A 26,239-nucleotide genomic window follows, 5' to 3' on the forward strand; every position below is an offset into this window, starting at 1 on the left:
CTAGTTTCTAGTCTCTGTGCCATATTAAAACAGTAAGATTTAATGTGCTTTAATCAAGCCAAACTGTGATATCATACTCGCAAAATTCAAATGTTTCTGGTGTTCCTACTTACTGTTGTGAATAAAAATCTTCTGATGTAGTCAAATGAGGTAGATGATTTCCCCTGATTACAAAAAAATAATTTGTAACAATTCATGAAGACATGTTACTGTGTAAACTTATCTTGTCAATCAATCACATTATACAAAAAATTTAATTTTCTGTTTCCTTATTCAATTAATAGAACAAAACAGAGATTAGCTCATGAAAGTCTGACACAAAACACACATTACATATATTTAGTACTGGCACATTCAAGGAATATTTCGCTGTGTTAAATATCATATGACGTGCACCTTCAAGTATCCAGTTCAGCACAGATATCTGAAGACTGTGAAATGAAGATGGTACACAAAAAAGAAAGATGTATATAGACAGAAAAAAGCAGGCAGTTTTAAAATAGCAGATATATACATACATACAAGCAAATTAACAATGTTTCATTGTTACACATTACTGACAGACAGGTGAAAGCATTCAATTTCTGAGCAAAGACAGAAGACAGAAGAAAGAAATTTTCATTTAAGAGGGAAGTTCCTCTTATATGAAAAGAAGCGACAAATATTACAAAAAACATGCAAAATTTCAACAGTGATGTTTTAAATTACATCTTAACATGACATGGCAACAGCTACAACAATGAGTGTTGTTTGCACAGGGGAAAAAAGGAGGCCGAGAAAAAGACTACAATTTTAGACTGACAGTATCAGTGTTTTCATGGGATGCAGGGGGAGGGGGGAAGTGGGTGGGGTGAATGAGAGAAGAGAAAGAATAACTATTGCTGGTAGTTCTTTTCTTTTTGACTGCAATTGGCTCAGCACATTCGCTGTGCAAGTGGATCTGAAAACATTGTATCAAACAGAGTTGCTCAATGGATGCACTTAACTGACAAGTAACGCAGAGTTTTTGATTAGGTTGCTGCCTCCAGTAACATTATAGGAGGCGATGAGCATGAGTAAGTCAGGGAGTGGTAGCAAAGAAATTCAGCAGGCAGTAATTTAAACAAGGTACAGCCAGCTAACACATGTTGAGTTATTGACTAATGCATTCCAAATAGGTATTTCTGGCACTGTTACAAGAAGTAAGAGGAAAAAAGGGAAGAGTTCATTTGACAAATAAGAGTGAACAAGCTTTCACATTGTATGCTCCTGCACACAACTATACATCATTTTCTCCAGAATACTACTGATTATTTCTGGTTCTGTCAAAACTAAGATCAAATATGTGATAGTATTCCGTTTATTAAAAAAAAAAAAAAAGAGAAAAAAGTAGAGTACCAAAATGTAGTTTTCTTTCGTGTGGAAATGTTGATTATTTATAAGCTACTTTGATTTCAACTGCAGTAAAATTGTTTTCAATATAATTGTTGCAGAAAAAATATCTACTCTGTTACCCTTAATTTACAGTCTTTGTTGCTTCTCACTGGAGCAGTCTTCCCCCCCCCCCCCCCCCCCCCCCTGCTCTTATTGCCAAAGTAACAATACTACTGTTAGTTTCAATCCAGTTGCACTCAACAAACCTTTTTGTATTCTTCTTGCAGTTACATACTTTTAGACAATGGAGTACACTTATGTCCTACTACGTATCTTGCCGCTTTTACACTTTTACTACTGTAAATGTGGACATTCTATTTAGATGATAGCAGTATATTTTAGACACTATTCTTTTTCTCTGTTTTTTTCCCATTACTTTAAATCACAAATAAATACAAATATTTCCATTGATTTTTGTATGAAAATATATCAATAACTTCCGATGTACAGTGGATTACACTGCACAAAGTAGCTCTTGGCATTCAACAGTTTGCATTCTTTCCTATCTGATAGTAGTCGGTGCATGTGCAGAAGTAGAGTCATGATGAGATGAAAACTACACAGTTTGTACAGACTCAGAAACAATAGATCCTAGCAATAATATGATGTCCAATGAAACAGACTTCCACTTGTAAAGTTGTGCTAGTCATATGCCAATCTCTAAATTTTGCATTAACAGCATTCAAAAAATTGTAATGTGCAGAGTGAGTCAAACAGGATCATTGGGCCATTATCTTTTAGAGGAGAAGAGTCAGGCAAATACTGTGAGAATGAAGTACTGCATCAAGATATTATGTGAATTCCTAGTACCGGGACTCCCCAGCTGATACAGTAACTTGAATGAGTGTTTCCAGGCAATGTCACATTCCAATGCAAGAATTTTTCCATAATTTGTTTGCACACCTGACCTAAATGCTTGTAACTATTTTACTGATTACGATGTAACTTTTAACAAAATTGTATGTTGACAAACCATACACACTGTAGGAAGTGAAGCAAGAAATTTGTTACACGGGAAAAACATGATACTACCAACTGGAGCATCAGTATGTAAGGATAAACAGATTTAATATCATATGAAATTTATTGAAGGGACCTGCAATCAACAATAAATTCTTTTGAAAACTCTTATTATCTTGCCACAAAAGGCTACACCAATATGCAACTGAATGTTAATATAACATGTTAATGTGGTGTAGACTAAGTGAAAACTCAGGGTAGCATATAATATTCCACATTTGAATAATGCTTTACACATGGCACTGCTACAAGTGAGTTATGTGCTTGTTATACTGTATGTGTCAAACACCATACTGCAAGTGCAGGTAATGATCAAAAAGTCAAGGAGGAATTATGTAAATGTAGATGTTCCACATGCAGGAAAGATCTATTCTAGGCTTCCACATATGTGGACAAAGTAACTATTACTTACCACAGTCACTTCACATTTGGGGAAATATGGAGATTAGATTAATTTGGAACATGAATGATAACTAAGGAATACCTGTTTGTCATAAACAAAGTGTCAGTGACACATATACATTTATGTTTTGTCAGATATACTTATGTTAGAGCAGGATGAGAACCAAGTCAATCAATACTACTATTGACTGAAGAAACTTAGGGATTTATGAAACATGATGTGGTTTAATATTACCATGTGATAAAGTCCGGATGTGCAATATGTGGTCCAACAGTTTCTGAAATTTTTAATAATACCGTTATGTCAAATTCGCATCATACTCTGTGCCATCACCTCTGGTACCATCACCTTCAAGGTAGTCCCTGTGGGAGCAGGCACATATCAAGGTGTTAAGGTGTTGCTGTTACTTTCAGAACACACTCTGGAAGTGTTCTTCCTTTGTTAGGATGTATGGCATTTTATTGGTTATTACGCAAATTTGCTCCACTGTGAGGAAAAAACCAAATGAATTTGATTTTGGTGAATATGGTGTATGAGATACAACTGTCCTGTTTTATGACAATAATTATTGCATCATATATGCTATACATTGTCATGCATCACCATGCTCGACTTTAAAATTTTCATGCCCCATCTCTCGAAATTTTTTCCTCCTGCTGTTCCTTAAAAAATTTCAAACATTCAACACAGATACATATTATTCATTTTGAGGAGGCAGAATACATTCTTTAAAACAATCTCATCAATATCAAAGGAATAGATCAACATGGATTTAATGTTGCTCATTGAACATTGACCCTCAATGGTTATGGTGAAAAAGGCCTTCCCTACAGCTTCTACAAGATTTTAAGGATATATTCGGAAGAAAGTTTTGATGCTTTTGTCGCTATTGATGAAATTTCCAAACAACACAGCTTCTGTCTAACATTCAGCAGTCACGGCACAAACTTCAATGCATTCCTCCCATGTTCAGTTCGACAGAAAAATGCACTGTAATTTAGTTACAGAGTGTAACAGTGATCTAGGTTTTCATGGTACTTGAGCCCACACTTATGTGATATCAACTGACAGCCATCCCATATCATAATCACTGATCGTGCAGAGGTTTAGAAAGCATCACTCATTTGAAACTCTGCTTGCTCTTTACTCACATGATAAATCCTGCAAACCACGGAGGAAGAGAAACAGGCAGATTCAATATTGCTTGATTTCTGGAAAGCATTTGACATGGTGCCTCACTCCAGGCTGTTAATGAAGGTCTGAGCATACAGATTAGTTTCCCAGATATGTGAATGGCTTGAAGACTTCTTAAGTAATAGTATACTGTCCTTAATGGTAGGTGTTCAGAGAGAAGGATATTATCAGGAATGCCTCCGGGAAGTGTGACGGAGCTGCTCTTATTCTCTATGTACATAAAATATCATCATTCTGCAGCTGTTTGCAATGATGCTGTGGTTTACAGGAAGTTGTTATAGTAGAGAGACTGTAGAAGGATACAAGGTGACTTAAACAAAATTTTCACTTTGTATGATGAATGCCATCTTCCTCTAAATGTAGAAAAATGTAAGTTAATGTGGATTTGTAGAATAAACAACCTCATAATGTGCAAATACAGCATTAACAGTGTATTGCTTGATACAGTCATGTTAATTAAATATCTAGGCATAATGCTGCAAAGTGATATGAAATCGAATGAGCACGCAAGGATGGTAGTAGAGAAGGCAAATGATTGACTTTGGTTTATTGTGAGAATTTTAGGAAAGTGTAGCTCATCTTTAAAGAAGACCAGATATGGAACACTGGTGCAATCCATTCCCGTGTACTGCTTGAATGTTTAGGATCCCCGTCAGGTCAGATTAGAGGAGCACTTTAAAGAATTCAGAGGCTTGCTGCTATATTTGTTACACATAGGTTTGACCAACATGTGAGTATTGCAGATATGCTACCTGAATTCAAATGAGAATACTTGGAAGGAAGAAGTTATTCTTCCACTAAACATTATTGAGAAATTTCAGAGTACCAATACTTGGTACTGACAGAAAAATTATACTGCCACCAATGAACTTTTTGCATAAGAACCATGAAGATATGGTAAGTCAAATATGGAGGCATATAGATAGTTATACACCTTATTACTCTCTGCCACACACCATAAAATGTCTTGCAGAGAAATATACGGATGTAGATGTTGGCCATTTATTTCCTGTGTTTGTGCCTTGACTAAAGCATTGTTACCAAGTGCTTGTTTCTGCATTTTCTTCTTCTTCTTCTTCTTCTTCTTCTCCTTCTTGCATTACGGCCTCTGTACAACCACAGGTGGCCCCTTCGTGAACTGCATTTGCCTCTTCTTCTTCCAGAACCTCTTCATTCTTCCTCCTCTTCTCTCCCACTCTTCTTCCGAGATCTTCAGTTTCCGTTTCTCCTGTCGGCTCCACTGGTGACACTCTAATCTTTTCCTGTATTCCTCTCTGTCATTGATCTCCAGCATATTTGTCGGTGTATATTTGTTCCTCCAAGTTTCCTTTCCTTCGACCTTGATCCCCAATTCCAACCAGTCCTTCCGAAGTTCAACAACCCACTTGGTTCCTGTCTTTCCCCTTGTCCTCCCTGTTGTTTCCCACACTCTCTATGTCATTCTGTCCATACTCATCCTAACTACATGTCCAGCAAACCTTGCCCTTTTGAGTCTGATTTCCCCGGATATTGTTCTCATGTCCCGATACAATACTTCCCTAGATCTTCGCATCCACCTCTCTCCACCTCTTTTGGGAGCTAGTATTTTTCTCAGTATTTTTCTCTTTTCTTTCTCTAGTTGTTCTGCCCCATTTATTCCCAATGTCATCGTCTCAGCAGCATATAATACTGCACTCCTCACCGTTGCCTCATAGTGGCTTATCTTTGTCTCTATGGATATATTCTTTTTATTGTATATCTCTCTCGTCATGCAAAAGGCTGACCTTATCATCTTTGTCCTCTCTGTTATTCCCTCCTTGCTCCTGTTCCTTCTTGTTATAAATTCTCCCAGGGATTTAAATTTGTCCACCATTTGCACAGCGCCTTCCGGTGTTTCCCAGTCTGCAGTGGTATTTAATGTCTTTGTCTTGATCCTTGGTCCCACCTTTCTGGCTACCTTACTTAATTTGTTGAGTTGTGTCTTTGCGTCTTCTTCCGTCTCACTTACTACTGCTATGTCATCTGCAAAAGTTAGGCAGTCCAATTGAGCCCTGTTGTTCTTTTTGTCCCCCACAAGGGTCTTTGGTATTCCCATTTCCTCGTTTATTGCTCTCCACTGCCTGATCACTTTGTCCAGTGCTATATTGAAGAACAATGGTGAAATCCACCTCCCTGTTTAACACCAGTCTTAACCTCAAATTCTTCTGACAGTGCTCCTCTGAATCTCACCCTTGCTTTTGCGTCTGTCAGAATTTCTTTTATGAGTTCTTGTGTAGTTCCATCAAGTCCTCTGTTCTTCAGAATCCTAACAAGAGTCTGTCTGTCGATGGAGTCATGTCTTCGTGAAGTCCATGAAGGTTATTACTGTCTTTTTGTTTTTTAAGGCCCTATATTCTATCAGTTGCTTCAGGATAAATATCTGTTCTATACAACCACTTCCCTTCCTGAATCCCGCTTGGTAGTCACCAACTGTACTTTCTACCTGTTGTTGTACTCTCTTGAGCAAGAGTTTGCATTTTGTTCATTACTCCCATGATTTTTCCAAGTAAAAAAACTACTTACTTGATATAGAATCAGCTATCACAAACTCACAAGCTTGTTGAAAAAAGCAGTGCAAATATATTCATCAAATGCTTATCTACTCACTAACAATTATACCACTAGCTACCATTATGCTGGTAGATTGTGCAAGAGTTTTAATGAACTCATTGTCATTTTCCTCCAAAATTTGAATATTGTGCCTCTTCCACCAGAAGCCCAACTACAGTGTAAGGGAAAGACTATGACCTCTTTTAATTTCATAAAACATAACTAATGACACTCATGTTAGACTATGAGAGTGTCTACAGGAGACCATAACTTAAGTAAAATAGCAACCTTTTACAGGACAACAAATGAACAATGTGACGAAAATACTGATTTTTAGATCTTAGCTCCATCTGTTGAAGGAAATCTTTGACTACATCAGCAAACACATTTCTCTAGTTAGCAAAGGTCCTTCTAAAGGGATAATGCTTGCAGATGATTGTTTAATTTGTTTTAATTATAATTTTAGACTGCAATAACCAGTTTTTAATAACACACGAGAAATTAAGTTTATTTCTAATTCAAGTTTAACTGATCACCAATTCAAGTTCTATCTGATTAAACAACACCAGAAAAATATGATTTAGCAAGGTTTCTTAGCAATTGCTTATCAATGCACTCTTATATAGAAGCAAATGTAATACACTTTGAGACACACGATTGCTGCACACCTTTGTTTCACATTACAGGTTTCTGTTACAATATAAGCAAAAGGCCAGCATTTTTTTTTTTCTTTTTTAGCTTCTCAGGAACATTTGGTTAATATTCTACATCATTGTAACTGCTCTTTAGATATGGTTCCTGCAATTTCATATTGTCCCCAAACATTACAGGTACCAATATGGAACAACAAACAAGAGCTTACAATTTACAATGAGAAAGTATTGAAGATTTCAAAATTAAAGAGTAATTGGCTAATGAGAAACTGTAGAGAAACTCAATTGTTGTTGGGATTACATTCTGGGAAATCATTTACGCAAGACGATCATACAGCCATACCATCAGATAGACTCCCTTATGAAAGTAATAGAAATAGGTATCCCTGGCATACAGAAGCAACTGAAAGAGTTGAAAACAAGTCAGTCACCAGGCCAAATCATTCACTTAAATTGTCCAGAATGTTCTTCAAACTAATAGTGAACACCTTGGTCCAGTGACATGGTGCATTGTCATCCAAAAAAGTTCCATCATTGTATGGCAACACGAAGCCCACGAATGGCTGCAAACAGTCTCAAAGTAGTCGAACAATACAATTTCCAGTCAATGATTTATTCAGTTGGGCCAGAGTACCCTTTCCATTTCATGTAAACACAGCCCACACCATGATGGAACCACAATCAGCTTGCACAGTGCTGTGTTGACAACTTGGGCCAATGGCTTCATGCAGACTGTGTGCTACAGTAGAACCCTACCATCACCTCTTAACAACTGAAATTGGGACACATCTGGCCTGGCCATGGTTTTCCAGTCATCTACAGTCCAACTGATATGGTCACAAGCCCAAGAGAGGCACTGCAAGCTGTCATGCTCTTAGCAAAGGTACTTGCAATTGTAGTCTGCCTCCATAGCCCATTAACGTCAAATTTTGCCACTCTGTCCTAACTAATACATTTGTAATATGTCCCATATTGATTTCTGTGGTTTTTTCATGCAGCGTTGGTAATCTGTTAGCACAGACAACTCTATGCAAACACTGCTTCTCTTGGTCATTAAGTGAAGGCCATTGGCCACTGCATTGTCTGTGGTGAGAGGTTAATGCTGAAATTTGATATTCTTGGCACACACTTGATCTCAGAATATTGACTTCTCTAACGATTACCAAAATGTAATGTCTAATGCATCTAACTCTAACTACCAATGTGTGTTTAATGTCTGTCAACTCCTGTCAAGTGGCTATAATACTGTTGGAAAAATTTTCACATGAATCACCTGAGTACAAATTACAGCTCTGCCAATGTACTGCCCTTTTATACATTAAGTAATCAATAGCAATGCCCTCTGTATATGTGTCTATTGCTATCCCATGATTTTTTTGTCACCTCAGTGCTAATAAGTGTAAAAGAACAGATCCACAGAATTATAGACCATCATCCTTAATGTTAGTTTGCTAAATAATTCTCGAACATATTCTCTGTTTGAATACAATAAATTTCCTTGAGACAGAGAAGCTTGTGTCAAGAACTCAACAGGGATTCAGAAAGCGAAACTCAGCTTGCCCTTTTCCTCAAGCAATATCCTGGGAATAATGGATGGAGGGTAACAGTCAGATTGGATATTCATAGATTTTCAGAAAGCATTTGACACAGCGCCACACTGCAGATAGTTAACGAACATCCAAGTATATGGGATAGGTCCCCAAATATGTGAATGGCTTGAACACATCATAAGTTATAGAACCCAGTATGTTGTCCTGGACAATGAATGTTCATCAGAGACAAGGGTACTGCCTTAGCAACGAGTGACAGGGCTGCTCTTATTCTATATCTACAAAAAAGATCTGACAGACAGAATAAGCATCAATTTGTGGCTGTTTGCTGCTGATGCCGTGGTTTACAAAAATGTGTCATCATTGAGTGACTGTAGGAGGATAGAAAATGACTTAGACAAAGTTTCTCGTTGATGTGATGAATGTCAGCTTGCTTTAGAAGTAGAAATATTTAAGTTACTCCAGATGAGTAGGAAAAAGAATCCTGTAGTGCCTGAATGCAGTATTAGCTGTGTGCTGCTTGACATAGACATGTTGACTAAATATCGAGGCACAACATTGCAAAGTGATAAGAAGAGGAAAGAGCATGTAAGATAGGTAGGAGGAAAGACAAATAGTGAGGTTTGGTTTGTTGGGAGTATTTTAGGAAGGTGAAGCTCAACTATAAAGGTGACAACATATAGAACACTAGTGGGACCCAATCCTGAGTACTGATCAAGTGTTTTGGATCCCTCAGCAGGCCAGGTTAAGGGAAGTAATCAAAGAAATTCAGAGCTTTGTTGCTGCATTTGTTACTAATAGGTTCAGTCAAACAAGCAAGTATTACAGAAATGCCTAATAAACACAAATGGAAGATGGTGTTTTTTCACAAAACGCTAATTAGAAAATTTACAGAACTGGCATTTGTGCTTGACTGTCAACGTCCATTTTGCTTAGGGACCAGGAGGACAAGACAAGAGAAATTAGGGCTGATACAGAAGCACATGGACAGTCATTTTTCCCTCATTCCATTTGCAAGTGGAAGAGGAAAGGGAAGGGAAGGACTAACAGTGGTATAAGGTATCCTCCACCATGCATCATATGGCGGCTTGCAGAGTATTTACAAACATGTACAAATTGCTACATATGTTTGTAAAATAAATACATATGTTTGAGAACATTTGAAAAATTTCTCCTTCACATTATTCTGTATACATAAACTTGCTACATCTCCATTCTCTGGAAGTTAACTAACTCTACTCTGAATGTTTCATACATTTTACCCTCATATATGTTTTTTTCAAGCATATATATTTTACTTTATTGCATAACTGACCACTGTTCAAAAATAAAATTAATGGTTGGTTTGTGTCCTGCAGTTGCAAAAAGATAGTGAGTGCATTTGAAAAGAAATTTCCACATGAAATTCAAAATAAATTACTAGAGTTGATTATATGATTTTGTTACATTTCAACATTTGTGACCACTAAAGAAGTTTTCAGAATTACTCTGCAACAATCAGATAAATTCTGAAGTGTAACATATATCAACAATATCTGTACACTATGCACAGACATTAATATGGCAACAATTCTGAACTAGTTTTCAGCCCCTCCTCTGATTCTTTTGCATCTTCTAAATAAGCCTTTCACTCTTACTGCATTCTCTATGTAAGACTAAATTTGTGATTGCTCCCAGTACAGGCTGGAGTATAAGACACAGTCATCAATCAAAATTTTACACAATCAACCTACCAGCAAATAATTTGCAACCAAAAACTTTCGAGGTCCAGACAGTAGTCTAACAAGTTTTCACTAATGCGACAACAGCTAAGAGCTCTTATCTGAAATCTGTTTATTTAAAAACACAGCAAGTAACATAAATAGGAAATGGCAGTTTGCTCACAAATTATAAACAGATATGCATACATCCTCACAAGCACATACAGATGAAAACGACAGTCCTTTTAAGGAGACAGTGATTGACTTCTTGTTAAGTTTTGTTTATTTTTGACTCTATCACTTTTTGTGACACTATCATAACCCTTGACAGAGCACAGTAGCCACCCTCAGAGGCTATAACTGGGGAAAAAACTTTTTAAAAGAAGTTATATTAAGACTTTAAAATAAGTAAACATTTTTTAACTAGGTCTAATTCTGAGTTAAGTAAAGCGCTATTAAAACACATGTGAATCATACCTATGGCTACCATTTGACGAACAAATGCTCATGCACTGTCAGACTCAATGTAATACCAAATGCAAGTGAATTATATACATACAACTGAGTGATGGACTCGCTGTGTTAAAGTGCTTAGTGGGTACCACAGCAGATATTTTTTTTAATTAGCTAGGAAAGGTGAATCCCGACTGTGGTGCCAACATAATGTACTATAAATGATATGCCACTGACACAACTATTGTTTACAGAGGAAGCAATGCAAATACAGAATCTGGCTTTTAAAAAAAAAGGAGCCACATGAATTCCAAGACAAAATTCACAGCACAGCCGGCCATTGTGGCTGAGCGGTTCTAGGTACTTCAGTCCGGAACCGCACTGCTGCTACGGCCGCAGGTTCGAATCCTGCCTCGGGCATGGATGTGTGTGATGTCCTTACGTTAGTTAGATTTAAGTAGTTCTAAGTCTAGGGGACTGATGACCTCACATGTTAAGTCCCACAGTGCTCAGAGCCATATGAACCATTTAAACAAAATTCACAATGGAACATCAAATATATCAAAAGATATTTATTATATTTGACAATTTACAACAAAAACAGCAGAGAACCATTTATAATAAATAAGAAACTAACATGTACAGGAATGATTATCAATACCCATTCCAATCATCCTGTACATCAGAAACAAGTATATTTTTACCCTGTAATACATAGAATTATATTGTTTCCATTATGCCAAGCTAAATGAAGAAAGAAATCAGCACATTAAGACAGGTTGTCCTTGCAAATGAACATGATGTGGAAATTTTGTACATCATATGTAACAAGATTAAAATGTATATAAAGAAGAGAATTAAGCCACATGTACAGATGGCATCCGATGAGGTCAACTATGCCTCTATGCCTCTAAGAAATGCATAGGCAAAATGTTAGATAAAACTGAATACATATTCCAGAGTAATGAGGTTAAAATAGCTTTTAGGACATTATATATTTTAAAAACGTAAGTGTGTGACAATGTACCCCATAAGAATAATAAATATGGGAAATCTTGTGTCTATAAAATATCATGCTATGACTGTGAAAAAAGCTATATCGGCCAGACAGGCAGGTCTTTTTACTTGAGATTTAAGGGGCACTGCTACGTCAGGAATAAAACAGCATCAGGCTTATGTATGTGACAGAAGGTACATAATATTGGAAACAGTGACAAAAAAACTACAAATTTTACATAGAGATGAAAAACGTAAATGGTCCAATATGTTAGAACTACTCAAGACTCATATTACAAAACTGGAGAAACTGGACAAACTCCTCAATCAGCAGAATGAGTTTGCAACAGGTGCATATTTTAATACTGACAATGATCTATTTAGCTGAGGTAATCACTGCATCCTGCATGTATGCTACAGCTGGAGCTGGGGCGTCCCTGTGACCGAGAGCTGTACCGTGCCATGTTTTCCCTTCCATGAATGTGCCCAGCTAACGTGAATGACTTGGAGCTGGAACAGGAGTACCAGTGTCCTGCAGCAGCAAGTGATCCTTGTTGTCTGGTCTCTGTTGCCTCTTCTGAACTTATAGGTAGTGTCATAAACATCTAGTAGCCCAAATTGCAGCATCACCAGCCGTCGGAAATATTTACCATAAGGACTGCTCCTTTGTTTCTTTTATTGTAAAGAACTTATTCTGTTTAAGTATGGTTTTTACTGCTTTAATGACCTGTACACAGATTTTACATTTTACAGATAACTGATTGAAATATTAATTTAAATTCAACATATTTTATGGTTTTTAAAAGTAAAAACAGTCTTATAGAGGAAATGCACATCTATGCAAAGACTTGGGAAAGAAAAGTACACTTAGTTATATCTATGTCATCCTCTGATTTTTGGTATAATTTTAATTTGACAATGCATGGACATTTGCTCACCGAATGCTGCCCATAGGTATGATTACATGTTTTTCAATGGCACTTAACTTAACTCACAAGTACACTTAGCAAAAACTTTTTGTTTGTTTTAAGGTCCTAACATAACTTTTATATATATATATATATATATATATATATATATATATATATATATATATATATATATATATAAAACAGAAAGAAACTTCCACATGGGAAAAATATATTAAAAATAAAGATTCCAAGACTTACCAAGCGGGAAAGCGCCGGCAGACAGGCACATGAACAAAACACACAAACACACACACAGAATTACAAGCTTTCGCAACTGGCAGTTGCTTCGTCAGGAAGGAAGGAAGGAGAGGGAAAAATGAAAGGGTGTGGGTTTTAAGGGAGAGGGTAAGGAGTCATTCCAATCCCGGGAGCGGAAAGACTTCCCTTAGGGGAAAAAAAGGACAGGTGTACACTCGCACACACACACACACATATCCATCCGCACATACACAGACACAAGCAGACATATAAATATGTCTGCTTGTGTCTGTGTATGTGCGGATGGATATGTGTGTGTGTGTGTGTGCGAGTGACATATAAATATGTCTGCTTGTGTCTGTGTATGTGCGGATGGATATGTGTGTGTGTGTGTGCGAGTGTACACCTGTCCTTTTTTTCCCCTAAGGGAAGTCTTTCCGCTCCCGGGATTGGAATGACTCCTTACCCTCTCCCTTAAAACCCACACCCTTTCATTTTTCCCTCTCCTTCCTTCCTTCCTGACGAAGCAACTGCCAGTTGCGAAAGCTTGTAATTCTGTGTGTGTGTTTGTGTGTTTTGTTCATGTGCCTGTCTGCCGGCGCTTTCCCGCTTGGTAAGTCTTGGAATCTTTATTTTTAATATATATATATATATATATATATATATATATATATATATATATATATATATATATATTTATTTTGCTATTACAGCATCTGAAGGTGGCCATTGTGAGCCAACACGTATTACAAAAAGTGATAGGGTGAAAATCAAACAAAACTTTACAAAGAGGTGAGTTAGTCATTATACACACCATATTCAGTATGTTCACAACATTAAAGTATATGAAGATGATTTTGATGAGCTGCTGAATTTTGTCCAATTAGTGAATTAAATGTTTTTAATTGTCACATTCTTCTGGAAAATCATCATCAAAGAGACTTCTTGTTTGTGTTTCACAGTTTTCTGAAAGTATTAGTAGTAGCTATACACCGATCTTTCTACATTACAATTTTTAATTTATAACAAAGCTAAGCATTTGCATACATGCTTGAGTTACTTCAAAATATGCATGCCAAACAAAATGAAAAGCAACAGAGTTGTTATACATATTTCAAATGGTTCAAATGGCTCTAAGCACTATGACACTTAACATCTGAGATCATCAGTCCCTCAGAAATACTTAAACCTAACTAACCTAAGGACATCTCACACATCCATGCCCAAGGCAGGATTCGAACCTGTGACCGTAGCAGCAGCACGGTTCCGATTTGAAGTGCCTAGAACCGCTCGGCCACAGTGGCCGGCTACATATTGTAGTCTGGATTCAGGTTTACTATGGTTTTTTATGGTGTGCACAGAATATAATATTGGGGTGAATATACTCTGGGACTTTTACTGCCCTATATGACACACACTTCACATATTTTTACGCATGTGACAGGCTATAGTTAGCCCACAATTTGAAGCAATTGATAAAGTTGCAACATTTCACAAACCCAGCAGCCCTTTAGAGCATTTGGCTTCATTTCAGTTAGATGACTTTTATTTAATCATTTCAATAACTTCTCATTACTAACAGGCTGATATAAGACAAAATGGCATGATTCTGGTTTCCAGTTGCAAATTCCTTTTATGAGGCAGCACCTTGCACTTTTCCAGATGTTTTACATATATGAAAACAAAATTAAATGCCACTGTGCCAAAAAGCAATCAAAAATGCATTTTGAAAGTATATTTGTAGAAACAGCATAGTAAAAATACTGGAAATTGTGGCATCATATGATATGTTATACCATGTGATCTGTATGAAAACAAAAATGTTATAATATGCTAGAAAACATCAACTCCCCAACACTTAGTCGAATATGAAATAACAACAGCTATAACATTACAATGCCCAAATAACATACTGCAGAAACAGTAAGAACAATGAATACAGTGTAATTTTAAAGTCTGCAGTGAGTGTGTGAACTATTCACCTGTCAAACAAACTAACTCTAGGCAACATTTGTCCTTTTTATGAAGAGTACATTGAGTATCGAGATCTACAGAACTACATTTTGAGGTAGTGAAATTTACAAAAGAGAGAACTCCATGGCAGCTACACTCTAACTGCCATATACTGTAGCCAGTATGAAACTAAATAAAATCAATTTGCAATTACACAGTCCTTTCTAAAAAAAAAAAATCTTGAGTATCAGGTGGAAGAATTAACAGAAATAGACGAATTTATCCCACATAACAACCACAGGAGTACAAGAAAAAGAATAAAAAGAAAAAATACTAAAAGACCAAAATCAATGAAAGCTGACACCTTGTTCTTTGGCAGCGGCAGTCTCGCACATATTTTTCTCCCTCTGGTATTCTACTTCAACATGCCAGAATACCACAGCACTAAAAAAACAACTAATGAATTTCTTGCCTGTTTATATATTTATGCACTAAAACTGTACAGGGACCGAAAGGCTGTTTACAAATTGTACAGAAACCAGATGTCAGTTATAAGAGACCAGGGGCATGTAAGGGAAGCAGTGGTTGGGAAGGGAGTAAGACAGGGTTGTAGCCTATCCCCGATGTTATTCAACCTGTATATTGAGCAAGCATTAAAGGAAACAAAAGAAAAATTCAGAGTTGGAATTAAAATCCATGGAGAAGAAATAAAAACTTTGAGGTTCGCCGATGACATTTTAATTCTGTCAGAGACAGCAAAGGACCTGGTAGAGCAGCTGAATGGAATGGACAGTGTCTTGAAAGGAAGATATAATATGAACATCAACAAAAGCAAAACAAGGATAATGGAATGTAGTCAAATTAAATCGGGTGATGCTTATGGAAATTAGATTGGGAAATGAGATGCTTAAAGTAGTAAACGAGTTTTGCTATTTGGGGAGCAAAATAGCTGATGATGGTCAAAGTAGAGAGGATATCAAATGTAGACTGGCAATGGCAAGGAAAGTATTTCTGGAGAAGAGGAATTTGTTAACATCAAGTATAGATTTAAGTGGCAGGAAGTCATTTCTGAAAGTATTTGTATGGAGTGTAGTCATGTATGGAGTGTGAAAGTGAAACATGGACAATAAATAGTTTAGACAAGAAGAGAATAGAAGCTTTTGAAATGTGGTGCTACAGAAGAATGCTGAAGATTAGATGGGTAGATCACATAACTAATGAGGAGGTATTGAATAGAATTGGGGAGAAGAGAAATTTGTGGCACAACTTGACAAGAAGAAGGGATCAGTTGGTAGGACATGTTCTGAGGCATCAAGGGATCACCAATTTAGTATTGGAGGGCAGCGTGGAGGGTAAAAATCGTAGAGGGAGACCAAGAGATGAATACACTAAGCAGATTCACAAGGATGTAGGCTGCAGTAGGTACTGGGAGATGAAGAATCTTGCACAGGATAGAGTAGCATGGAGAGCTGCATCAAACCAGTCTCTGGACTGAAGACCAAACAATAACAACAACAACAACAACAACTGTACAGGGACATCATCAACACATACTGAATATAGAGGACCATAAAACTGCAGCTTATTTCTGAATTAGAGACAAGAAGAAAGTATGAACTGTTAGGTATGTAAAAATGAAACAAATTTATTGACAAAATAGTTTTTTCTCAGATCAACACAAGGAAGCATTTCCCTGTGTAATGTTGTTATTTACTATTGCATTAATAGTTATTACAAAATATTTAACCCCATGCATAAATTTTATTAATTTCCTAGGAAAACTTGAACTTCTGTTGTACATCAATGGTAAGTGTCTATCATCACACATATAATAATGAAATTTTGCAGTGTCATTTATTGGACACAAATGGTTTGAAAGATTTTGATAAAATGATATGATAATGCCACTAAGCAGTTATGACTTCATCTGTCTCTAAAATTTATACATCAAAAGTATGCAGAATAGTATTAATTAATATATAACATGTTATTAAGTAAAAATTAAATAACGTAAATAAGCACACATGAATGGCTTCTCTGACAATGATACAGGAGTAGTGATTATGAATGTAGTCATAAACCAAAATGGTGTCATGAAAAACAGTTAGCGGGACTAACAACCACGTAACAAGGAATCTTAGGACACTCCTTTGGTGAGCTAATTGGAGTAATGTGTACTACGTGCCAAGCATCAATTCTAATATAAAACAATGAAGTACATACATTACATAGTGAGGTACCTTGAATACCTCAAAAATACTGATAGTTATACTGTAGGGGGTAGCCATAATGGAGTGGTACCTGTGGAGAGGCCAAACTAACATATAGCGTCTCAAAGGGGACAGCAGCTTTTTCTGTAGTTGCAGTGGCAACAGCCTGAGTGACTAACTGTCTTGCCCTTGTAGCATTAGACAACAAGGCCTTGATATGTTATTATTGTAAACAGCTGAAAGCAAGAGGAAACTACAGTTGTTATGTTTCCCAAAGTAATGTTGCTTTACTTTATGTTTAAGCTTCACAACTTGCATCCACAGGTCATGTGAGCAATAATGAAACTATGTAAAATGGTTGGGATTGGAAAAGGTATAAGACAGATTGCATGTAGTAAGAAATACAGCACTCTATTGAAAAACATAAGGAACTAACAAATATTTTATCAGTACTTTATCAGAGGTAATTCATATGATATTTGCTGTCCATTCAAGAGAGAAACCAACTGAGTACAAGTAAAAAACAATTCCATGGGCATATCACCAAATCACAGTCATTTCACCCTCTTTCAAATAAATCAAGAATATAATTCTCTCCTTTAAAACAAAAATCTTTTGTGGTGTTGACAATATTCCTAGTAAATAACCAATATTATATTCTGCACATTCCTTTACTCTTCTCAATCACGCATGTAATGCCTCAGTATCACTAAGTGTAACCAGAAAAAATTGAAGCACACAACTACTATTTTATATTCTCTTTCATAAGAAATATACTCAAATATATGTGATAATAATACCACACTTTATGGATTATAAGAAGCACTATTTTCTTTGAAAAATTTTCTCCAAAATTCATGTGCATCTTATACTTGAAGTTAATATAAAAAGGCCAGTGTTTGATTTAAAATTTCTGCCAGTCTTAAAAATGGCCACATATTTGATTCTGCAGGAAACCTATCTCCATCTGGCAACACTGGATTCAAATGGCAGCAGAGCACCGATGCAACGAACAGAGTTATGGGGATTCACAAGCTTGCTAACACTGTCTCCCTCCTGCCCCGCCATCAGAAACCCAAAACATTGCAGGCTATAATTTGAAAGTAATAGTATATGCAGAAGAACACTGAAATAGAGCGGCTGAGCAGCATTTCAACTCGCCATCAGCAGGAAAAAAACATTCACTATTCGCTGGCTAGTAAAGAAGAACTGAAAAAAATAAGAAAGAGTAAATGTGTAAATTGATGACTGAATGAAAAATGGCCAAAACTAGAAGATAATGTATTGAAATAGATTCAAGGACGCCAACACAATAGCACTGTAATTAAAACAAAAATGATTCAAATACACACTCATACGATAGTGCTACAGTGGAACTTCACTGCACTTTGAGGGTGGAGTTGGTTGGTGTTGCAATTTTATGAAGTGTTATGGACTTATCATGCAAACCAAAACCAAAATATCTCTGAAAATGATACAAGAGTATGAAGAGAAAATATTATCTTCCCATCGCCAAATAGGGAACATGCACGAAACTCCTCTGACATTTGATGTGCCAAGTAACAGAACTGTTGCCATGAGAGATATCAAAACTTATCAAAACTATAACTACAACAAGTGAACATGAAGAAACACACTAGAGTGTTGTCCTTTCATGTTGTGCTGACAGTACTAAACGTAATCCAATGATCATTTTCAAGTGCAAAACAACGCCAAAACCTTCTTAATACCACCAGGCATTGTTGTTCTTGTAGATGACGAGGATTGGATGGACGAGACTGGTATGACATTATGGATTAACAGTGTGTGAGAGAGAGAATGAAAGGTGCTTTATTGAAGAAGAGTTCACTTCCTGTGCTAGATCAGTTTAGCAGTCATTTGAAAAACTCTGTGAACGAGAAATTGAGACACAGAAATAAAGAGCTTTTTGTTACCCCCAGAGGACTTACTACACGACTGCATTCTCGATAAATAAACCATTCAAAGTTTATATGAGAGAGTAATGGAAAAAATGGATGATGGATGAAACACAACGTGAGTTCATGCCGAAGAAAGCTTTAAAACAGCCTACAATCAAACAAGTGTGTCATTGGATAAAACAGTTGTGGTCCAAAGTGAGAGAATACATTATTATGTTAACTGAACCTTCTGTCAGTTCTTGGTAGAATAACATTATAATAAATGAGAAGTGCTAGTTTGCTTTTGTTATGCAGTATTACTTTTATTGTGATAACCAGTACTCAGCTTACAAGGCCATCTTCAGACATTTACTAGTATTATCACCAAAGAAGTCACTTCTTTGGTGACAATTCTCACTAAAGGTCTGAAGATGGCCTTGTAAGCCGAAAACCATTTAACAGAATGAAAGTAACACTGTAGAACAAAAGCAAACTAGCACTTTTCATTTGCTAGAATACATTATTGTTAAACCTTTCAAGAAGCACTGCAGAAGTCATGCTCTTGATGGCAGTAATGACCATCTTATATATGAAAAGGACAAAGGTGACAATGAAGAGGAAGAAGAAGAAGAAGAGGAAGAAGAAGAAGAAGAAGAAAGTTAAGATGACAATTTTTGGGGATTCTAGAGGCTAGTTCAGTTCTATAAGCTAAGGGGTCTTTTTTTTAGTCTGGCTTCGGTAAAAATGTTATTTAAAAAAAAAAATTGCTTGAAAATTAAGGTACATCTTATATCCTGTAAAATATGGTAATGCCATTGGGGATTTCCTGTGAATTTTACATAGCTCCTAATTATGCTATTACCATTCGCTCAGCTGATTATGCAGTTTTAGGCATTCAAGGAAGGAAGGGCGGATGGAAGGAGGCAGGGATGATCAGTGTTTAACATCCTGTCAACAATGAAGCCATTAGAGACGAAGCACAAGCTCAGATTAGGGAAGGATGGGGAAGAAAACTGGCCGTCTGATTCCATGGAACAACAACCATCTCAGCATTTGCCTTCATTCAGGGAAACCAAGGTGAACCTAATTCTGGAAGGAACAGATGGGGAGTTGAACCACTTAACTTCCAAATGTGAGTCTAGTATGTTTATCACTGTGCTCTCTCACTCGATCTCATGAATTATTTTTGATGATGATTGGCAGTAGCAGAACAACATGAGGAGCAATTTTAAAGGTTGTGACTAAAGGAGGAACAGCTAAGTAAACAAAAACTATTCGATGAAACAAGTTTGAAGGGGGGCACAAAGTTGTAGGTCATAATGGCTGGTTTATCTACACATCAATTTTAAGACATTATAACAGATTCATATGGTGTATTTTGGAAAAGTGCGATTGAAACAAGCTGATAAAATATCTAGAAATGCAAATGTTAGACAAAATCAAAAAGTAAATAAAAGTGTAATCTCTGCTCTGGTTAAAGCTTTCCATAAGCTGATTTTTGAAAGAGTTTCAGAAGGAAATCTTATCAGAATAATCTGAGGGAATTTTCTGATGTAATTTTCAATCAATAGCTGGCAAAACTGAAGGTAAGTCAGGTATTGAAGTGTCTTTTTTTCAGCTGGAATTGGGAGCAATCTGCAATATATTATGAATAGATAGTGGGGCAAAAAATGAAGTTACTACCATACTGAAATGTGTCATGATTCATCCAAATCTATGCTGAAAATTAATGAGAACGTAGAATGTGGAGAGGATGGTGGTAATGATGATGATGATGATGATGATGAAACACAACAGTAAGGGAAGGGAATGCTTCAATAGCAATGAATGCAGCCATCTCTCATCTGAATGCATGAAGGAGAGTAATAATCAAAAGACAGCAATGAATGCAAACACTGCAAAGAAGAGTATTAACAATTGTCAATTTAAAAATGTCGGTTTAAATACCAAACCTCTCCACAGTGTCTCATGGAGTAAGAGCATGTAAAACAGTTCATGGTGATCAATCTGTCAGATTGGGACATTAAGCTTTGAAGGTCCCCTTGGTGCTATTTGCAAGGCGTGAGGAATAGGCTATGTGCCAGAGACTGGTTTCACCCTCTCCCTTCTCTCACCACCACCACCACCACCACCACCACCACCACCACCACCATACAACACAAATACTACACTACCCTACACACACACACACACACACACACACACACACACACACACACACATGTAGTATTACAAGTCATGTAACAGAGCTATCGTAAATAAATAAAAAAAAGACACTCTCCTGAGTAGTCTCTGCCTAGAGGTCTGAACAAAAGACTATTTTATTTGTGGAATATTTTACTCAAGAAGATGCCATCATCATAAAATTATACAGCAATTCTGCCATAAAGGGCAATTTTGATAAATAAACTTCTTTCCCTAAATAACCATCATCATAAAACCATACAGCACAGCTGCATGTTTTTGGGAAATACAACATGCTGTAGTGTCCCTTTGCTTTGTTCAGTCGTTTGCAGAGCCAACATTGCATGGCCAAGTGGACTAATGTTACAGGGCCACATTAGTCAAACAAGACTGTTGCCCTTGCAACTAGTGAAAAAGCTGCTGTCCCTCTTCAGGGATCATACATTATTCACGTCTCACCACAGGTACCCTCAGTACAGCTATCTACATCATTGACTCTTACACACCAGGCTGCTGTGATGAGGTACACGGTTCATGCGAGACTTTATTAGTATGATATTAAATTAATTTTGTTGGCTGTGTAGAATACCATCTAGTAACAGAAACTGTTGAATTTCATATGATCAAACATGCCAATTATAATTTTCTTCAAAAACTTCTTTCCAAAGAGGAGCAGAAACTGGATGAAGGCTTCCCTCCTCTTGTTAACACATTACAAAAGAGTAAGGGTCTATGAATCATCAGCAGCTCAAATGTACAGCAAATGATGGTACCCCTTCAGTAAATGGCTGGAAGGGACAGGAAAGTACACCAGTGGTGCACTCAGTGTGCATGTCTGGGGGGGAGGGGCTCATTTAACATGCTGAAGAGGCTGTTCCAGCAGTTGTTGAGGGAACAGTGTGCATCAGCTACAGACTGTGGTCCACACTGGAACAAATGATGCCTGTTGTCTGGGCTCTGAGGCCTTCTTGGGTTATTCCAGCAACTGGCAGAGAATGTTGAGAAGACCAGACTTGTGCATGGAGTTTCAATGTAGCTCACAATTTGCAGAATTGCCCCAGAACTGATCGTCGGTACAAGTCACATAAAAGGAGCAAAAAAATGTGGACTTCCAGTACCAGGAATCGAGCCGGGCCTCCTGGGTGAGGTTTGAGGCGTCCTGTTAAGTCGGTGGCACTCCCCCCCCAGAGGTTCGAGTCCTCCCTCGGGCATGGGTGTACGTGTTACCCATAGTGTAAGATAGTTTAAGTCAGATTAATTGGATGTAGACTTAGGGACTGATGACCTAAGTAGTTTGGTCCCGTAAGACCTTACCACAAATTTCCAAAAAATTTTATAGCCACTTTTTTTTATTTTATTGTGATTTCAAAACACTAGTTCACTGAAGCCCTTTGGTTATAATTCGAGTGGAAGGGCTAAATCAGAGACTCGGAACATTCTGTGACCAGATAGGCTGCAACTTTATGGACTTGCACCATATGGTTGAGAACTGTAGGGTCCGCCTAAATAGATCAGGTGTGCACTACAAATCAGAGGTTGTTACTCAGGTAGCTGAATGTGTGTGGTGTGCACACAAGGGTTTTTTAGGTTAGGTAACTCTCCATCCAGACAATGACAGCTGTACAAGACCCAAAAGTATCAGTGTAAGATCAAAAGAAATACCACCCACAGGGGAAAGTACAAAAATCCTAAAGGTAAACTGCCGAAGCATTCACAACAAAGAGCCAGAGTTTGAAGCACTCATGAAATGTAGTGAAGCTCACACAATACTAGGTACAAAAGATGGTGAAAATCTAAGATTGATAGCAGTGAGATTTTTGATGAAAGTTTAAGTGTATATTGAAAGGATAGGCAAATGGGAATGGAGCTGGTGTGTTTGTCGCAGTAGACAAAATACTCAGATCGACCAAGGTAGAAACTGAAGCTGCATGTGAGATTGTTTGGGCAAGACTCAGTTCGCTTTAAACAAGTTTCCCAATCATACTGTAATCATCGGTGGAGACTTCAATCAACCAGCAATAAATCAGGAAAATTACAGTTTTGTTAGTGGCGGTCATGATAAGACATCATGTAAAACTTTACTAAATAGCTTCTCTGAAAATTACCTAGAACAGATAGTTGGTTAAGGACTTCACTCATGATGGAAATGTACTGGCTCTAATAGCAACAAATTGACCTTACCTCTTTGAGGACGTCCACATCAAAACTAGAATCGGTGACCATGATGTGGTTGTGGCAACTACAATTGTGTGTGTTCAGTAAACTAGATAAAAAATCAGCAGTGTCATGTCTCAGTAAGGGACTTGAAACTTTCAGCACAGGTCAGGCGCATGTAGATGAACTCTGGCTCAAGTTTAAAAAAATGATTGACCATGCACTGGATACTTATGTACCCAGTAAACAGTTTGTAGTGGGAGGTAACCTCCATGGTGACTGTACAGAAACTTATAACGAAAGAGAGGTTACGGCATAATATGTGTAAAACAAAGCATAGGGCTATAGGAAGAGAGATGCTGAATGAAACATGTTTGGATGTCAAGAGAGTAATGTGCGATGACTTCAGTAACTACTGTAGCAGAATACTGTCAAATGACAAAATCCAGAGAAATTCTGATAATATGGAAATGCTGTTAGTAGCACCAAAGTTAGTGTCCAGTCTCTAGTCACTGTCAGATGAAGTAACTTCAGGTGTGCCCCTGAGAAGCGTGCTGGGGTTGTTTCTGCTCCTGTTGTATATCAATGACCTTGCAGACAATATTAATAGTAACATCAGGCTTTTTGCAGATAATGCAGTTATCTATAATGAAGAAGCTGCATAAATTTTCAGTGAGACATGGATAAGATTTCAATGTGGTGCAGACACTGGGATCTTCCTCTAAATGTACAGAACTGTAAAATTCTGCACTTGACAAAACGAAAAAATGTAGTATCCTATGACTATATCATCAATGATTCACTGGTGGAATCAACCAACTCATACCTGGGAGTAGCACTTTGCAGGAATATTAAATGGAATGCTCACATAGGTTCAGTCTTGGGTAAAGCAGGTGGTAGACTTCAGTTTGTTGGTAGAATACTGGGGAAGTGCAATCAGTCCACAAAAGAGATTGCTTACAAATCACTCATGCAACCCATCCTAGAATATTGCTCAAGGGTGTAGGACCCATACAAGATAGGACTAACAGGGGATATTGATTGTATACAGAGAAGGGTAGCACAAATGGTCACAGGTTTGTTTAATCCATGGGAGAATGTCTCAGAGATACTGAAGGAAATGAACTGGCAGAGTCTTTAAGACAGACATAAACTATCTCAAGAAAGTCTATTACCAAAGTTCCAAGAATCAGTTTTAAATTATTACTTTAGGAATATGCTACAACTCCTATGTATCGCTCACATATGGATTGTGAGGAGAAGATCAGAATAATTACTACATGCACAGAGGTATTCACACAATCATTCTTCCCACGCTCCATGAGTGAATGGAACAGGACAAAACTCTTATAACTGGTACAATGGGACATACCCTCTACCATGCACCTCAAGGTAGTTTGCAGAGTATAGATGTAAATGTTGGTGTAGCCATAGATGTAGATAGAGATGTAAACTGTGGGTAACACAGTATTTCAACTGGACTAGACCATCAACATTGTATCAAATGTGGGAGTGCCATCCATGCAACATGGTGACTTTCACAATTCTTTGCAACAATGTGAATGATGCACTGGCTGGAAAGCTTGCCTTAAATTCAGGAGGAGCAAATTTCAAATTTTTATTTGCAAATTCTGATCTACATATTTCATGTCACGTACCTACAGCACTACAGACAAATTCTGGAATAATTTTTTCAATAAAGCAGGTGCTATTCCTTCCCTTCAACATGTCCAGCTATGCTACTGGCCTATATGTAATAACACTGGTGCTGCCAAGATTTTTGAATTCCAATTGTGCAAAGTTTTCCTGCTCATGGGAATAACTGAGTATTCATGTATGTTATGTGCAGAAAACACACAGTTCTTACAACATTCCTGTCAACACGCAAAAATAATATTACAGATTAAATATTTTCCCAAGCCAAACAATTACATTCATGATTGGTGATCTCTGATTTCAGTTTCACAATTGTGCTTCTGTTTTCTCAATAAAATGACTCATTAAAATGTCACTTCCTCTCTCTAGTATATTTTTTTTAACTACCAGTTTTATTTTAATTTCAACTGTCAATTTTGCCATAAAAGTCACTTTTAATTGTTTGCCCTGAATCTATTGATAACTTAGAGTGTTTTTTTTTTTAATATATATATATATATATATATATATATATATATATATATATATATATATATATATATATATATATATATATATATATAAAAAACAGAAAGAAACTTCCACATGGGAAAAATATATTAAAAATAAAGATTCCAAGACTTACCAAGCGGGAAAGCGCCGGCAGACAGGCACATGAACAAAACACACAAACACACACACAGAATTACAAGCTTTCGCAACTGGCAGTTGCTTCGTCAGGAAGGAAGGAAGGAGAGGGAAAAATGAAAGGGTGTGGGTTTTAAGGGAGAGGGTAAGGAGTCATTCCAATCCCGGGAGCGGAAAGACTTCCCTTAGGGGAAAAAAAGGACAGGTATACACTCGCACACACACACACACACACATATCCATCCGCACATACACAGACACAAGCAGACATATTTAAATATGTCTGCTTGTGTCTGTGTATGTGCGGATGGATGTGTGTGTGTGTGTGTGTGTGCGCGAGTGTATACCTGTCCTTTTTTTCCCCTAAGGGAAGTCTTTCCGCTCCCGGGATTGGAATGACTCCTTACCCTCTCCCTTAAAACCCACACCCTTTCATTT

General features: G+C 37.2%; 1 protein-coding gene across 13 annotated transcripts in view; it reads right to left on the reverse strand.

Annotated features, from left to right (window-relative positions):
* Positions 1–26,239, reverse strand: part of LOC126336976 (mitogen-activated protein kinase kinase kinase kinase 5) — a 290,756-nt gene that overhangs the window by 131,633 nt on the left and 132,884 nt on the right. For 7 of the 13 annotated variants that reach the window (XM_050001199.1, XM_050001208.1, XM_050001207.1 and 4 more), the window contains one exon: positions 114–164. The exons of the other annotated variants lie outside the window; for them this stretch is intronic. In XM_050001199.1, coding sequence (XP_049857156.1) covers positions 114–164 — 51 coding nt within the window. The remainder of the gene's footprint in view (positions 1–113; positions 165–26,239) is intronic. 13 annotated transcript variants of the gene reach the window in all.

Source organism: Schistocerca gregaria, chromosome 2 (assembly GCF_023897955.1).
Source record: "Schistocerca gregaria isolate iqSchGreg1 chromosome 2, iqSchGreg1.2, whole genome shotgun sequence".
Taxonomy (NCBI): domain Eukaryota; kingdom Metazoa; phylum Arthropoda; class Insecta; order Orthoptera; family Acrididae; genus Schistocerca; species Schistocerca gregaria.